The following is a 17,059-nucleotide window of genomic DNA, read 5'->3' as shown; positions in this document are numbered from 1 at the left end:
CTCCAAATGAGCTCTGGTTACTTCTCTTGTGCTGTTGTATCCTAAATTGATGCAATCCAGGTGTTGAGTGGCAAACTGTTTGCAAAACTTTGTGAAACCCCACGCTCTGCTTGCAAGATGTATGTAACATCTTCCAAGGACTAATAACAAAACAGTGCTTCACCACTGAAGCAGATGTTGGAAGTGGACCAAAGTTATTTTGGAACAAGCCTGTAAAGATTTAAGGTAAATCTAGAAGGTTCTTTCTTCCTTGAGTAGCACAACAGAAAAAAGAAAGAGACAGACAGGCTGGCACACTGGTGGGCGAGTGCATGACTTCACAAGCTCTCTCTTACTCAGAGTACTCTCTATCAGGCCAGTTAGCAGCACATCTTGGGGGTAAGTCCACTGCTTCAAGACGGAATCAGTGCAGGGTTGGAGCCCTCCCACACATGTCTGTGTGTGTGTGCATACTGCTAAACCAGACAAAGCCTTGTAGCTCCTTCGAGAATCAGTTTTACATTGCTTGCAGTCTCTCTCTGTCTCTCTCTTCACACTTTCAGTACAGTCTAGCTGAGTGGGTGAAAAGCAAGGAGTTCATGAGAGAGAAAAGGAGAGAGAGAGAGAGAGAGAGAGAGAGGGGGAAGGTGAGAGAGAGAGAGAGAGAGAGAGAGAGAGCGAGCAAGCGCAGCCACTCATTCGTCCCTCACTCCAGGCTCTAAGTTTACAGGCAGCCAGGCAGATTTTCTTGGCTTGGATGCAGCGCTCATGACAGGATTAGGAGCCTGGGATACAGGATCAACTGGAGATCTGCAGGTCCTAGTGGATGAGCCCAGGTCAGATTCTCACCCTGCACAGGTAGGAAAAAAAAAAACAGTGCATCAGACCTTTCTGCCTGCATATATAAAAATTTGCAACCTTGGGATTGTTTAAAGTGTATTTCTTTAACAAAATCTGATTCTCCAAGTGTTAACAAAAGGCCACAGTGAGCCAGTTAAATCATAAAGTAAAGGGTGCAAAGTTGCAGAGTATGTAGCAATAAAATGTACCAAAGTGTTGACTTTTAATTTTAACAGACATATATTACTTCCCCTTTGTTTTAACCCCTTTGTTCTTTAGACATTACAGGGAGTTTAGAGGCGTGCACTAACAATGAATGAAAAAACTCTGTCAGTTTTCATTACTTACTAAAGGATTGATAGTAAGAGAGTCAAAGACAAGTTTTGGCAAATGCAGAAGCAAAATTGAAATTCTGGATTGAGTGTCAGACACTAAGTCAATAACAACTCATCACAAATGTGAAGCTTTGAAAGGGGAGAAATGAGCAACACACATGTGTGTAGAACATGCAAAATGCAATTAAAACTCATAAACAGGGAGGAGATTAGAAAATCTTTTAAAAAATAATTTCAGCAAAGCTCTCTCTTGTTTCTTGCTCTGTATTTGTTGATTTGTTGAATTGCTGAAGTAAGCATTCTTTCCACTATGAAATTTTTAGCTGGAAGTGCTGAAGAGGTGCCAAGTTTATTTTAAAATGTGCATGTGGGCGGATGGGGATCATTGTCGCCAGAGATTAATTTTGAAATCTCTGCAAAAGCAGCAAAAGAGAAAAAAAAAACAGGAATGAAACATCCAAGTTCTTGTTTCAGATGCTTCCTTCTTATGTTATGTAACTGGCTGGTGGTCCCGCTCACACTGCTGCGAAAGATTGAGCAGAGCACCACTTCTGCCAGGGAGAGAGGTGAATTTCTTTTCTTGGACCCTCTTTGCACTGTAAGGAAGAAATTATAGATAGCCACGCCCTTAGAACCCTGTTGTGTGCTACTTCATGTTCATTGTTCATTGCTGCCGGTTCTCTATCTCGTTGAAAATGAAGAAGGACTGCAAGAGAGTTCAAGGAAATGGCAAAAAACATTCACATTTTCAAAAAGCTTGATGTTAGAATATTCTAAAGGATCCACACACTGCTGCACAGATTGTGCTGTTTTCTCGCAGGTTGCTTATATTTGATTATATTTGCGCATGTCCTTGCAGCAATATGCACACACAGATTTACATGCCCTCTTTTAACTGAAATTCCAAACGTACGCTTGGGAAGTGGGAGCAGTGTGTGGTTTCACCCTGAAATTCTTCAGGGAGAAAAGGAGAGAAGAGAAACTTGGTAAAGTTGCAGGTTTACTCTGATTACAAAGTGCATTGGTGCCTTTTAGTAAAACTTCCTTCTTCTCAGTCTTGTTGCAGTTACATTTAAATAGAGCACGCTGGGGTAAGAACACGAGTGGGAGAACTCTGTTTGTCTTTACCGCTCAGATGTGTCTGGCACCAAACCAAAGCTGGGTGGTGGGGGAAGGCATTGTGCATGCGTTTGAACTCTGTTAAACATCTTGTGTCAGCTTTTGAACTCCCTTTTTAAAAAAAAGTAGACACTGAAGGTTGAGGACATACTATGTTACCAAACACCGCAAAATATTGTATAATAATAAGATAAAGCACCTCCCCTGCTCTTTGTTTTTTAGGATGGGTGGTGGTGGTAGGGTAATGACTCCATAATCTTTACTTAAAGCTGGCCATTTTTCCCATACAGGAGTTGCACAGATGCAGCTGGACTCTGGCCACTCTCAAAGGGGACCAACTGCTGATTTTGGACATGCTTTTGCACGTGTTTGGATTTCAAAGTGTTCTAGAAAGCTGTTTCTCGTGGGTCTTGCATGGGGAAGACACAAAGACAGGCAAAATGGCTCGTTTCTGTCAGAAAAGTCCTCCTTTTGCTGTTTGCTTTTGTGAGCGGGGGCACCTCTGACCCTCTCCGAAACACTCAAGCGTTCACTTTCTGTCTCCAAACATTTCTTTCACAGCACTCTCAGTTTTCCTCCACTGCAGAAATGAACTTGTATGGTTTCAATTAGGCTCTCAGGGATGTGTGAGGGTTCTCTCTTGAATGCTTTCTACATGCGCAGCATGTCTGTCTCTGTTACTGTCTCATCCTCTCCTTTAGCATTAAGGGATTATTATTATTAGACTTCCCTCCCACTTCTGTTTTCTATACATTCCCACTGTCTGCACTTTTATTCTTTCCCTGTCTTCATCTCTCTCTGTTTGGAGTAGCTTGTCGGTAGGTCTGTTAAACAGTTGCACTTGGGCACACATGCAGGAGAGTTAACCCAAAGGAAACAAAGCAAGGTCAAAGCAAGGGAGGCTTTCCAGTGTATTAAAGAAGAAAAGTCACCTATCACATATAAGCTCACTCCTTGTCTATGCTCTCCGATTTTCTGTCTTTTTTTCTTCTCTTATTAACTGCCTGACTTACCAATTGATGGCTTCCGTGTGCATGCGACTTGGATGGAATTTTTACATTTTGTATTAGTAGCTAAGCAGGAAAACCTCATTCTTGTTTTTACAGCCTCCCCTTCTTGTTCTCACTTCTCTCTCTAACACAGTGGCCCTTGTGTTTCTGAACTGTTTCCCCTGGCGGTCTGAACTCTTTCCATACCAAGTGGCCTGTCCACTGTTACTGGAGCACCAAGATCCTCTGTGGTCGACCAGTGCAGGTAGCCACTGTGCAGTCTCAAGGCTTTGCTGGCGATATACTGTTACACTAATCACTACAATTTTCAGGGTTTGTTTTTTTTTTTTTTAGCTTTTTAGGTACGCCCTGCTTCATCATCAGTCTGGAAGTCATTGCCGTGGTTTTGACTTGTCTTTTCATCATTTGTAAACCAGCAACAGCGCTCTATCCTGATTATGTAATATCCCTGCAGTCATCGAGAGGTCACCGGTGGTCTGTGCTTTGACCCACAGATATAATCGGACTAGATCTATTACACGGGCACCCTTTGCTGTTGCAGTTTTCCCCCAGCTGGCCAGGGTTTTAACCAAAAGGCTTTCTTCTTTGTTCTTGGCTTAACAAAAACAGTGACACTTAAAACCAAACAAAAAATATCTCCTCTTTGCCAGCAGGAATTTCCCTTTTGCTGATGTCACTTTTTTTGGTAACTTAAATTTTGCCTTTGGGACTTGCACTTTCTTCCTGCGGTTTCTATTTAGTCTGAAACATGTTTTGCATCTGGTTTTCGAATAAATGAGCAGCCACCATCTGTATTTGTCCAAACTGCAGTCAGTGCCTCTTCCTGATGTAGGTGGTATGCGATGGTGTTAGAGGCCAACCTGTCTGCTCTGGTCTACTGAGCCCAAATGGCCCATTTGAGCCCACACAGACAATTCAAGAAACATACACAGACACTCAAAGACAGAGCATGCTCAGTCATATGTCTGCGGGTGCCTGTTGTATGCATACTTTGCTATCTGCTTTATTATCCAGTACTGACAGCCCTAAATTATGTGTATGTTTTGTGGAGTATGGGTACTACTGTACATATAGTCAATGAATCACTTGTATCTTTTCGTTTTTTGCACAATATCCATTTTTATTGCAATGCAGTAAACTTTTATTACATTACTATTACACTACTAGAGATTCCTTGAGAGTAATGATACAAATACTCGCATATGAACACAAATCCCTAATACCTTATTTTGTCTGGATACAGAAGATGTTGCATTTAAAGATAAACTCACAAGACACTCAATTTGCTAGTATCCTTTAGTCGTTGGACGCACTTCAACTCTTCATGGCATTAATTCAACAAGGTGCTGAAAACATTCTGCAGAGATTTTGGTCCATGTTGACATGTTAGTATCACACAGTTTTTGCAGATTTGTCAGCTGCACACCTGTTATTCAAATCTTCCACCGCATCCCAATGGTACTCTATTGGATTGAGACCTGATAACTGTGTCAGACCATCTGAGTACAGTGAACCAAATGTCATGGTCAACAAACCAGTTCGAGATTAAATGTACACATAGTACATTTTTTGAGTTACTGTTAACTTCCTATAAGAGTGATAGTTCTCCTCTGAAATCAACAAGGCACTTTTTCTGCCACTTATTGCATATTTTCCCTGTTTTTCGGGCCATTTTCTGTAAACTCTAGAGAAGATTGTATGGGAATATTCACAAATCAGCACTTTCTGACATGCTCAGACCAGCCTGTCTGGCGCTAACAAGCATGCCACGTTCAAAGCCACTTAAATCTCCTTTTTTCCCCATTCTCATCCATGATTTGAATGTCGGCAGGCCAGCTAGACCTTGTCTAAATGCCTAAATGCATTCAATTCCTCCTGTGTGATTGGCTGGTTAGTAATTTTTGTTAAAAAGCCACACAACATGTGTACCTGACAAAGTGATTGGTCAGTGTAGCATAATTGGTAAAAACCATCCTGGAGAGCACTTCACAGAAAAATGTATGAGAGATTACTGTAGAAATGGATGACATTTTCGGCCTTAATCCCTGTCCAAAAAAATCAAGCTACTTTTAATTGGTGCGTAGTTGGGGTCAGTATACACTCAGCTTGGGTCTGGAGATCTTTCACTTATTGCTTTATTATAACACGTTACTTTGGTAGGTGCTTGTGTTCTCAACAGAGCAGAGTTGTCTCTGGGCAGGGTCCAGTTTGCACTTCACTGTCACTTTGTTGTTATTATTTGAAATATTTTATGATTCATATGTGCAAATCTCCACACCCTCTGACAACATCCTATCTCATGCGTGAACTAAAATTGGGCAATCGTTGCAATGCAAATTAAAATCCAATTTGATTTTGATCATATGCTTTTTGTATATAATCAGAGAATGCTTAAAAACTGAGACTACAACAAAAGTAATCTCACTGTTTGATTAGTAACTCTAATTCCAATACTGAAGGTAGGAATGGTTGTGCGTTCACAGCATTGCAGATGTATGAATGTAATATGAATGTTATAATCTGTTAATTTTTTATGTGTTACACGGAGCGCTGCTCATAAAATGACATAAGGTAAAAAATAATAGGACTTTGGATAAGGCACATTAAAGCTGGTTCAGCAGGGAGACAATATATTCAGTTAGATCAACACTCCCTGCAAACTGTCCCCAAAACATATTCCTCAGACTTGGGTATTTATTCAGCGGTTTGTTTTCATTTGTGTCGACAACTTCAAGCTCTTTTGCTCATCTAAAGACTGCATGCATCAATTGTCTTATTAAAAAGTTATTGGTTTCTTTGAAAAATAAATTCCTCACAACTGAGCCAGAAATGCAAAAAAGTAATTAGCAACAAGAAAAAAAACGCTCAAAGAACATGCTGTATCTCTACCATTGTAAAGTAACCCGGAGACAATTAAATGTCACTCTTGCTAGCAGGCAGGACTTTTGCTGAACTTGTGGATACAACTGTGTTCCAGACTGGGCACAGACATGACACTATCCACACAAAAATTATGAACAAAAAAATGAACTATGATTAAGGTCTCTGAGGCAAAAGAGAGGACTCGAATTCTTTGCAGAGGTTTATTTTCACGTAGTCAAAACGCAGGGACATGTTGCTACCACATTTTACGTCTAGACCAAACTCTATTCTTGTTCAGGACAGATGTTATAGTGGCAGGAAAACAGTCTGTGTGATATTTAGAGACGCCCCTGAGGATAAATGGGCCTTCTGTAGATGTTCTAAGATGGAGGGAGATAGTTTTTTTTCTTTTTCTTTGACCACTTTGGGTTGGCATACACTGACCAGTGGTAGCTGGAGTGGGAAATAATACCAGAGTGGAAGGACTAAACTAGTCTGCTGTGGCCATGGGGCTAACCAAAGGGACGGGTTTAGCCTGAGTGGGTTTATTATGGTCACAGCTGGAATGTGTGCTGGATAATGTAGAGTGACTATGCCAATAGTTGTCTAGAAGCTTGATAACCACCTAGCTAGCTAGCTAGCTAGCTAGATAAAAAGAGAGATAGACCAGCACCACAGTTACATATATAAATGGGTAGGTATACATCACTAGTGGGTTTGACCCCCTTTTCTTCATGGCATAGATTCAAAAGCTTCTGGAAATATTCTTTATAGATTTTGGTCCATATTGACATGATAGCATCTGCAATTCCACAAGATCAGTACACTGTGGACATAAAGGGCTAGACATGTTCAGCAACAATACTTAGGCTGTGGTATTTGAATCATTCTCAGTATTTTATGGGGCTCAAATATTTCACCAAGAAAATATCTTCCACACCATTACCCCACCAGCAGCCTGAACTATTGATTCACGGCAAGGTGGATCCATGCTTTCATGTTTTTTATGCCAAATTTTAACTCAGCCAACAATGTCACAGCAGAAATTGATATTCATGAGACAAGCCAACATTTTTCCAATCATCTGTTATCTAATTTTGAGCGAGTGAGTGTGAACTGTAGCCTCAGTTTTCTGTTCTTAGTGGACATGAACGGCACCCAGTGTGATCTTCTGCTGCTGTAGGATGTTTGCTTCTAGGTTCAGTGATGCTCTTCTGCATAGCTTGGTTGTAAGAAGAGGTCATTTATATAATATAATACAATTATTATTATTATGCCAGTTTAAATGGCTTAAACTGAAAGCAATTACGTTGGCAAATACTTAAATAGTGATACACAGGGGATGTGTCTGGATCTCCTCAACAAGTCTCTCTGTGCTTTCAACCTGAGTCTAATCTAGTCTGGACTTTATACGTGGCACAAGTCTCTCATTGTGTTAAAACATGCCACTCATCAGCTTCATAAACATTTACCACAGGATCTATAACATGTTCTCTTGCTTGCTCACTGGCACATAAATACATAGAAAGAAGAAAGACAGGCACAGTGAGGCAGATAATGTTAGGTAGTGACTTAGAAGACCAATTCATTAAGTTCTTCTTGGGTTTGGAGAGACAGCTCGCTGGAAGGGAATTGCTGCATATAATGGCTTCAGTGAAAGAAACTGAAGGTTTATGTTTGCTTCATTTGATTAGAGATCATTTGTAGATGGACAGAAGATTTCTCAGTGAAGTGCAAAGTATTTCCCCAGATACATTCTCAGCTGTTTTTGCTTGTAGCTAGCTACATGCCCTGTCTGTTCTTCACAATGGAACGACACCATCTGCATTGACAGGCTTGTTCCACTGTATGAGTCTGAAAGACGGTAAGAGAGCTGCGGTTTGGTACAGTTGGCCTTAGTCAGCACACATGTGTGTCTGTATGTGTGCGCGGGGTGCATGTTGGCAGACCTGTCGGCCTCCCCCTCTTTTTTTCTTTTTGGCTCTGATAACACAAGGGATTCATGACTCATATATTTTGGCATGAAATGTGCACACCCATACACATGCGCATATTAACATAGCCAGCAGGCTGTGAGAACAACCAACTGTAGAGTAAAAAAAAGACAATTACCATCATTATTAGGCAATAAATAATAATATTTACAGTCTTGACATATTCATATTTGCACCTGATGACAATGTTGGAGTTTGACAGTGCAAATGGCAAGAACAGCAGACCAAGAAACAGACATACAGGCTCTATGTGGTTTTAAAAGAAATGGTTTATTTGGGAAATTTGGTAGGCTGCTGTAAATATGAAACTACAATCAGCCTTGTTTGCTTAGCAAAATGACTGGAAACCAGTAGAAACAGCTTGCCTGCATGTGCCCTGATATTTAAAAAAACTAAACTGCTTACATTACCTTTTAAGTTCACTAATTAACACGCCACATTTTGGTGGTTTGACCTATATAGTAAATGGTGTGTGAACAAACCGCAAACTTGTGGCTTTACATGGCTTTTTATGTGCAGTACTACATCCAGGCCAGGTTTCTGTGGTTCTGGATAATCTTCACTAGTTGTCTGGGAACCTGACAGATAATGAAACATATATTGTATTGTCAAACTGTCCAACTAACACGTACATGTGGCAGATATTTATACACATAACACACTTGTTACTGTATCGAGCACTCTTGGTGTTTTTAGATAAAGGAAAATAGCTCTAAACACATGAAACTACATGATTTCAAATGCAATACACACACACCCTGACCCTCTACTTTACAACACAAACAATTCCTATATTATAAGGAGAAAAACTGTGTTTAGAAGATCTTGAACATTCAGCTTTGTTTGGCTGGAGGCAGAAAACAAAGAAAACTGAAAGAAAAAATAAAAGAAAACTGTTATGAACACACATCAACCTCGAGAAATGTCTTTTCGTTTTTTCTCAAAACCCCTTTTCCACCCCCACACCCCATTTCTGCCCACTCCACAATCACTCAGCTTTCCCACTAATTCTTTCAACATGTTCAGCATTACTGCTTTAGTTGTTGCCAGATATTGACAGATTGCCAGATGTTGACAGATATGCTGTAATAAAGCAGATACTCTTTATCTGTGTCAACTTCTCCTTTATGTTGCACATAAATGCACACAATAATGTGATGTCAAACACTGACATTTTCATGTTTTCTATTCTATAAAAGCATTCAATGCAAAGTGCTCATGAAGATTAAAAAAAAAAGTGTGATACTCAGCAAATGGGTTCAGGTAATCCTCAAATTCCTGGTATAAAGAGTACTGAGGAAAACCTGCATATGGACCAGGAGAACATCCAAACTCCACACAGTAAGGCCCAAGATGCAGGGTCTTATTAAGGACTCTCTTGCAAATCTTTTAGGATTTTGTGAGAAGTTTCCACTGAAGACCTTTGAAAATTCATTTTCTTCTCTCCCTCTCTTCCTCTGTTTGTGCCACCAGCAGTGACTGACCTGTATCCCTTCGTCATCCAGCTTCCGAAACTGACCTGATTGCCAGGCTCCATCCTCTCCTCTCCTGTCATGCGTCTCCTTGTTTCCCTCCTGCTCTTGCTACTCCTTGGATCAGCGGAACCCCGGAGAGGCCCTCGGTCAAAGGCTGTGGAGAGGGGCGCACGGGGCCATGTACGGGGTAGAGGCAGGCCCGGCGTCATGAGGCGTCAAACTGAGGTGTGCTTGGAATACATGGAGTCAGGAGAAAAATACCTTGACTGCCAGGATAGGCAGCTGACCACTGTGATGCAGGACTGGCCCAAAGATATCCACCACCTACTGCTGGCGAGAAATAGGATTCAGGTATTTACAGGCAGATTTCTGTTCACCTGGTGCAAAAATAACAACTGATGTTAATTACAGCGGACTGGAGATCTTTTTTTTTTTTTTGCAAGAAATTGGGTTCTTTGCAGCAATTAAGCCTGAGTTAAGTATCCATAATCTCTTACTCTCTATGCTTCAGATGGCTTGTTGATGCCATGAGCATCTGTGCACCAGTTATTTGGGAGCAAGATCAAAGACAGACTTTTCTTCCTTATGTGTGCAGTTTTTTGCATGTCTGAGCAAGTACAGGATGTTTATGTCGCAGGTGCTGAGAGAACTGAAACAAAATGTTAGCCTGCAGGTTAATAAGTGGAAATGACTGAGCAATAGACACTGATGAAAGCAATGAAAACAGGTACAACTTATGTGGGAAGGAAACCGGATCTTGTTTTATTTTTATTTGTGTCTTCGGCACTTTGTTTTGGATTTAAATAGGATATATTTCATCATTTAAAACATCTTTAACATGTATTTTTTACACTAAAAATATGTAATTTGAAAAGTTAGATACTTGGAATTACAGATAGAGAAAACTGATCCATGCTGTGTCTTTCACCACTTGCAGCACTTTGGGTTTACTGTTGCTGTTCAGAAATGGTAATCTTAACATAGTGCACCACTGTATTTTCCAAATGTCTGACATCTGGCTCCAGCAATATGGGAATTTTAAACTTCAGGCTCTGAAACAGTTGCCTATACATCAGTGGGTAATGCCACAGTAGTTATGGCCATTTTTTTATATAGAATCTGTGGTATAACATGGGGTCAAATGGCCGTAGGAGGCTAAATTCCTACAAGCTGCAAACTGCAGACGATTGAAGTTTTTTAGTACAGTAAAGATAAGAATAATGCACAAGTAAGCTGATGGTAAATGCTACCATATTGTCCAGAAATGCAAATAAAACAACTCGAGTACATCTCTCCTTTCAGGTTTTGAGGGACAACATGTTTGCTCAGTTCACCCAGCTGAAGAGCTTGGATCTCCAGCAGAACCGCATCTCCAGGGTGGAGGATGATGCGTTCAGTGGCCTCTCCCAGCTCAAAACCCTGCTCCTCCAGCACAACCAAATGACAACAGCCTCCGAGGAGGTCCTGCTCCCCCTACCCCGCCTTACTTATCTCCGTCTCTATGACAACCCGTGGAGCTGCCTGTGTCCCTTGGAAAGCTTGATCAGAAAACTGCAGCTGCCAGGCAACCGCAACTTGGGCAATTACGCCATATGTGCAGAGCCTCTTTCACTGAAGGGTCAGAAACTAAAAAAGTTGACTGTAGACCTGCTGTGTGAGGAAGACAAGGGGCCAGAACCTGGAGTTGTAGAATGGCCAAAGCCTCCGCCAAAAATAAGGAAGCCAGATGCCACCTCCATGTGCCGCACGTACATGTTTCCCAAACCGCTGCTGGATTGCAGCAACAAAGGTGAAGTCAAGTTCTGTCTCTCTATATCTTTATCTATACATTGTGACCTATTCTTTAAATCTGTGTCTTCTTGCCTTGAAATCTGAGGCAAGAAGACACAACTTGGATGCCATTATAATATAAGTTGACGTATGCAGGTCTTGGTTGGGGCAGCAGAGGTTACCTATTAGCAGCATTGCTATGAGGATGCTGGTTTGTCCAGATGTTTTAGAAGGACTGGTGTGAAGGTTTGTGCAGAAAAACTTGGACTAAAAGCACCTTATTAAAAAACTCATTTACAGAGTTTGTTATGTTCAAATGGTGTTTTATTAACTGTGAAATGGGGGGGTATTTTTTTTGGACGGTGAGCATTATGTACTGGATGGGGAAGTTGTGGTTAGTAAAACCACACAAAAATCATCTTACATCCAAGCTTTATTCTTGGAAATGTGGTGAAAATAAGAAAATATTACCATGTACTAAACTGAGCTGGTGAAACATAGTAATCTTTATACTACATGTTTGTTTGCCTGTTAGAAAAGTTGCATTTCAAATTAACTACAAAGTACTTTATAAGACTAACTAGATGCTGAGTAGCCCAACTTTACATTTACGCCATAAACGCAACACAAAGAAGAAGCCATGTGGGGAGTAGGATGTGATTATTTTCTTATCACTGACAAAGTATCTCGAGGACTTCACTGAAAGAAAAGCCAGGGTGCAGTACATAGAAAATTATGGCATTTAACAGTTGTTTTCACTAACCTGTCAATCTGATTTAATTAATTTTCTCTAATTGAAGGAATGTTGTTCTGGAATGTGACTTTGACCTCGTGTATCATCCTAGCTTTAGTATATTGATATAACTTTTAGTCAAAGTTAAAAAGACATTATAGAAAAACACTGAGATGTTTATTATTAGTGCAATAGCAGAAAAATGATCAGCTTTAATTAAACTAAATATAGGAATGAAATAAACTCTGACAAAGAACAATTTCATTGTTTCTGAATCAGACAGTATTTGTCCAATTTCAGGTGCTTTGCTAAACTTGGCCGCTTCTTTGTTGCAAACAGATAAACTGCTGTGAGAGGAGTACTTCATATGAAAAGGCACATTTATTAGCTTTGCTCAGCGCTCTTCGGGATACAGTCCTGCTTATTTGTTCATTGAAATTAGGCGCAAGAGTTTTTTTTGTTGAATTATGTTTGGATTATAATCAGGCGGCAAGCAGAGACGTGTTTGTTTTATTAGCAATTTCTACACTGGCTGTCTGAGCCTCGCTGGGCGGAAAGGCGTACACTCTCTTCTCCTTTTTCAAACTCTTGCTCAGTAGTGGAAAAGTTAGGATTAAAAAGTAAGGTTTCATATATATCATACATGTACAGGTTTTTGTGTGAAGGCAGATGTCTTTATCTGATCAGCCAGTATTTTAGGCTTGTTCTTGTTATTACCCATCATGTAATGTGACATTTGATGAGTTAAACTTTTGCAGTACTATGAAAAAGTATTTGCCCCTTCCTGACTTCTTCTTCGTTTCTTTTCTTTTTTCTTTTTGTGTGAATTTTATGGGATTTTTCACATCATCAAATAAATATTAATATTAGACAGACCACCTGAATAAAAGAAAAAAAAATGCAATGAAGCCAATGAGTCTTTGACATCGCTGTAGAGGAATTTTGGCCCACTCGTTTTTGCAGAATTGTTTTAAATCAGCCACATTGGAGGGTTTTTGAGGCTTTGCAGCGTTTAACATGTGGGTCATGTTAAAGGCTTTCTTCGTTTTTCTGAGCCACCTTTTCTGACCCCAAAACAAAATGAACATTTTGGATTGGCCGAGTCAAAGTGCAAACTTAAATGCATTTGAGATGCTTTTGCATGACCTTCAACAGAATTCCTCCACAGCGATGTGAAAGACTCACCGCCAGTCATTGCAAACACTTGATTGACAAGGACTTGTGCTTACCAGTTTTTAGGTTTAGGGGCAATTACTTTATCACAGCACTACACGTGCGCTCTAAACTTTGCAAATATAGTCCAAGTTCTCACCCAGGTTTTCACATCTGGTTTTATCTTTGCATTAAGCTGTCACTATGAGACTGTTGTCATAGTGACCCCAGTGTTGCCTTCAAAAAGACAGATGGCAATTTCTGAATTTGTGCAGATCCCTCGTGGTTACTTTCATGTGGCCTCTCCAGTTCCTCTTCTATCTTCTTTTTGTTGTCCTCTCACCATCCATTTAATTTAACACACTGTTTAACACACACTGAAACTCTGACACTTTCTGCGTCCATTATTCTGACCAAGTCCCACATGAGGATTTGAATACATCTATCAATGGCGAGCTTGTATCCTCCTGAGAAAGCAGTCTTTCATAGAGAATCTACAAGCCAAAACCATACAATGCAGCTTCTGTGTTGTAAGGACTTGAAGAAGCTTTTGCATATTTTCCTAATTATTTTTTTTCTACAGTAAGACATTTGAATATGTTCTTTATCTGAAGCATCATAAGGTTTCTCTGTTTCGCTCACAGGGTGAACATCCCATCCATCTCTCCACAACTTTCCTTTTTTATGCCCAGTAATGGTTCTCCCCATCCTGCCTCTTTCTAAACCACACCGCACCATAAAAGCTGTATGTGTTGTGTGAATATTCCTTAATATGGTGCAGCTGTTGTGCATGACAGTTAATTCCTGGTTTTGTGCTTTTGATTTGAAAGGATGCCCACGCTGCATATTTACTTCTCATTTTGTTCTTTTCCAGCACTTGTGTTTTCATTTAATAGTTGTATTAGCCGTGTGAAATCTAATCTAAGCATTACACTTACATGATTTCCCCCTAATCGTTTGTCTATTTGACAATCTAAGTGCTTAGAGTTTTCTTTGCTGTAATTCAGCCCAAATGAACTACTGTTGTAGTGTCTTGATGCATGAAACTAGCACTACTGAGGTCAGTTTCTTGACTATTAATATGGAAATTGTCATGACCAACAACAACCACTGATCAGAGACGACTGATCAATGGCCATTCACACAGGGTTGTGGAATTGCTGCAATCATAACATTGTAAGATGCTGTGATTCCTTCAATTCAGAGATGGTCTTTCCCTTTTTCAGTAAACGGCCTCCTTGATTTCTTCAACTAACCTGTAGGTGTGAATAGAGTGCGGAGTCTTGGTCTGATGAGTTAGCTCTTTTGTGTTTTGCCATGCACTTCACCAGAGGTTGTGGGGTTTTCCCCGTTACTCTGTGGGGGACCAGATCCTTGGGGTGGACCAATTTTTGGCACAGAGTATTTTGGTGTTTGAAAGCCACAGGGACACAGTGTCTCTGTGGCTTAAATACTAACAAATCTTAAATACTGATCTGTATGCGTTGGTTTATGTTACACATCAACTTTTGAATCTCACAGTCTAAGAAGGCTAACTTGATATTTTGGTTAACTTGATGTGTTGGTCCACTGAGTTAATGTGACCAGTGAACCGTGGTATATCGTCAGATTTGATTTTCACCCAGGTGTCATCCACATACCTGAACCAATGATTTGGTGGTGTTCCAGGGTAGGACAGCAGAGCCCTCTTTTCCACTTCTTCCATGAACAAGTTGGCCACAGTGGGTGAAACTGGGAAACTGTTGTTCGTCCATGTTTTTTTTCTGGTTTTTGTACTGACCCGTTTTTGTAAAAAATGTGGAAAGAAGACAGTTCCAAAAGCAAACACACTTGGTCAGTGCTGAGAGTGCTCCTGTTGTTGAAGTTGAGGTCATTCTGTAATTTCTTACGAGCTGCGTCCACCGCTTCAGTAATGAAAGATGTAATAACATCCCTTTGTCAACAAAATCTAATGTCTTTTGGATGTGGTGTTTAGAGCTGCCTACCAACGTGTTGAGAATTGAAGCCAGAAACTTTGAGATGTCATAGGTGAAGATGATGGGGAAGGCATACTGTAATAAAAGGATAGAGTACAAATGGCACAATGTATCTCCAACTGCCACATTTGTAAGAAAAATACACATACAACACCTGGAACACAAACTTTTGAAAATGCACAGGTGCATAAATCAACAATATGCCTGTGTGTGTGTGAGTGTGTGTGAGTGAGTGTGAGAGAGAGAAAGAGAGAGAGAGTGTGAGTGTGATGTGTGTGTTTGTGTGTGTGTGTGTGAGTGTGAGTGTGAGAGAGAAAGAGAGAGAGAGTGTCGAGTGTGAGTGTATGTGTATGGGTCTTTGTCACGAATGTACTTGAAAATGATGGTTAGAAGCCACAAAAACGAAGCCCGGGAGCCAGAAGCAGACAGAGATGGATCGGGGAAAACCGGGCCACCCGCAGCCCCCAAGAGTACTGAAGACCTAAGGCCAAACATCTTCACCCAGCAGGAGAGGGAGGGATAAGTACACACCCCCCTCAGATTATTCCTCAGCACTGTGATTATATTGGTTTTAGGGCCATGGTGTGACGTTAATGCCCATTTATCTACAGTGTCTTAGTAAAGTCCTTGGCCACTGTTATAAGAACAGTTTGAGTTCTTTATAGTTTGCTTCCAAGAACCCAGACTATCTTTTAGTTGTTAAAGTGCTCTTGAGCAATAGCTCTTCTGTGTTTTTCACAGGCTTTCAAGGTTTTCCTTTGGACATTGGCTGCTTTTTCGCTCATTTTTAGTCCAGTCTTGGTACGTGACCGTTTTCAGAATGTCTGTCAGGCTGAGTAGCCTGACAGACATTCTGAAAACTCATAAAAAAAGCACCCAACTTGATGGATGAACCAGTGTTGTGTCTACGCATAACAGAAACCTTAACTACACTAGAGTATATAAAATATTCTAGTAAGCCCCATCACTTCTGATATTGTAAGATGTTATACATAAGCCAGACGTGTTAAATGAGAGCAAAAATCTTCCATCTTTTAACAGTCCCCCCGCCCAACATTATAAATCTCATGATGATGCTCAGAAACCCAGTTTTATGTTCCTAGACATTGTTTTCAAAGCTGCTGTTACAGCCGGTAAATCATAGATTTCAGTGGTAACAAGTGCTGTGTAAAAACTTGGGACATTTGACATCTGAGTAGGCAGCACAAAAATGAGTCATTTGTATATGGTGACTTGGCTGCACATACACCCGCACTCATAGCACTGTTATAGCTCTCTATGGATCTCGTGGATCACAGACAGCGGGCAGATCGTTAGCAGAAAACAAAAAGACCATATTTTAGGTTGAGGAGAAGTTGCTGTGGTTTCAAGGGTCCTGACTGCAATGTTAACTGTTTACCTTTTGGGAAACTTTTTTACTTTTTCACACTGGGGTGAAACGGTCACAGAAGCAATCAATTTAGCATGGGAGGAGCACTGAGTTGGTCACCGTCATAAATATAAAGTAAACAGTGTTACTAATAGGTTTTCCACTTAATAATAATCTCAACTCTGTTGCTAAGGGTTCTGAATAGACTAAGATTCATTGCACTGCATATCTGTGTTTCTTTCTCTGCCATGAAAGCATTTACATTTACAATTTAACAAGTAAGGTGCATTTGACCTCACATGACATGTGGAACCGAGAAAGGCCCATCCTAATATATAAACTACTTTATTGCATCCTAGTGCTACTATGCAACACATAATACTGCCTAACATAAACATGTGAAGTAACCTTTTCCCCCGTCAAAAGTGGGGTGTGCTTCCAAAAA

The 17,059-nt window shown here is 40.4% G+C and overlaps 1 protein-coding gene across 3 annotated transcripts in view; it reads left to right on the top strand.

Moving 5' to 3' along the window:
- Positions 1 to 380: 380 nt before the first annotated feature.
- lrrc17 (leucine rich repeat containing 17) overlaps positions 381 to 17,059 on the top strand; it is a 19,606-nt gene continuing 2,927 nt past the window's right edge. The window contains exons 1-4 of one of the 3 annotated variants that reach the window (XM_042228284.1): positions 381 to 837; positions 3,417 to 3,527; positions 9,613 to 9,965; positions 10,917 to 11,403. In XM_042228284.1, the coding sequence (XP_042084218.1) occupies positions 9,693 to 9,965; positions 10,917 to 11,403 (760 nt within the window). In that variant the 5' untranslated portion in view covers positions 381 to 837; positions 3,417 to 3,527; positions 9,613 to 9,692. The remainder of the gene's footprint in view (positions 838 to 3,416; positions 3,528 to 9,612; positions 9,966 to 10,916; positions 11,404 to 17,059) is intronic. The other 2 variants (XM_005941576.3, XM_005941575.3) reach the window with 2 other exon arrangements.

This window comes from Haplochromis burtoni, unplaced genomic scaffold, assembly GCF_018398535.1.
Source record: "Haplochromis burtoni strain Fernald_Lab_line unplaced genomic scaffold, NCSU_Asbu1 Contig_315, whole genome shotgun sequence".
Classification (NCBI taxonomy): domain Eukaryota; kingdom Metazoa; phylum Chordata; class Actinopteri; order Cichliformes; family Cichlidae; genus Haplochromis; species Haplochromis burtoni.
The sequence above is the reverse complement of the archived record's forward strand: the minus strand, read 5'-3'. Positions and strand labels throughout refer to the sequence as shown.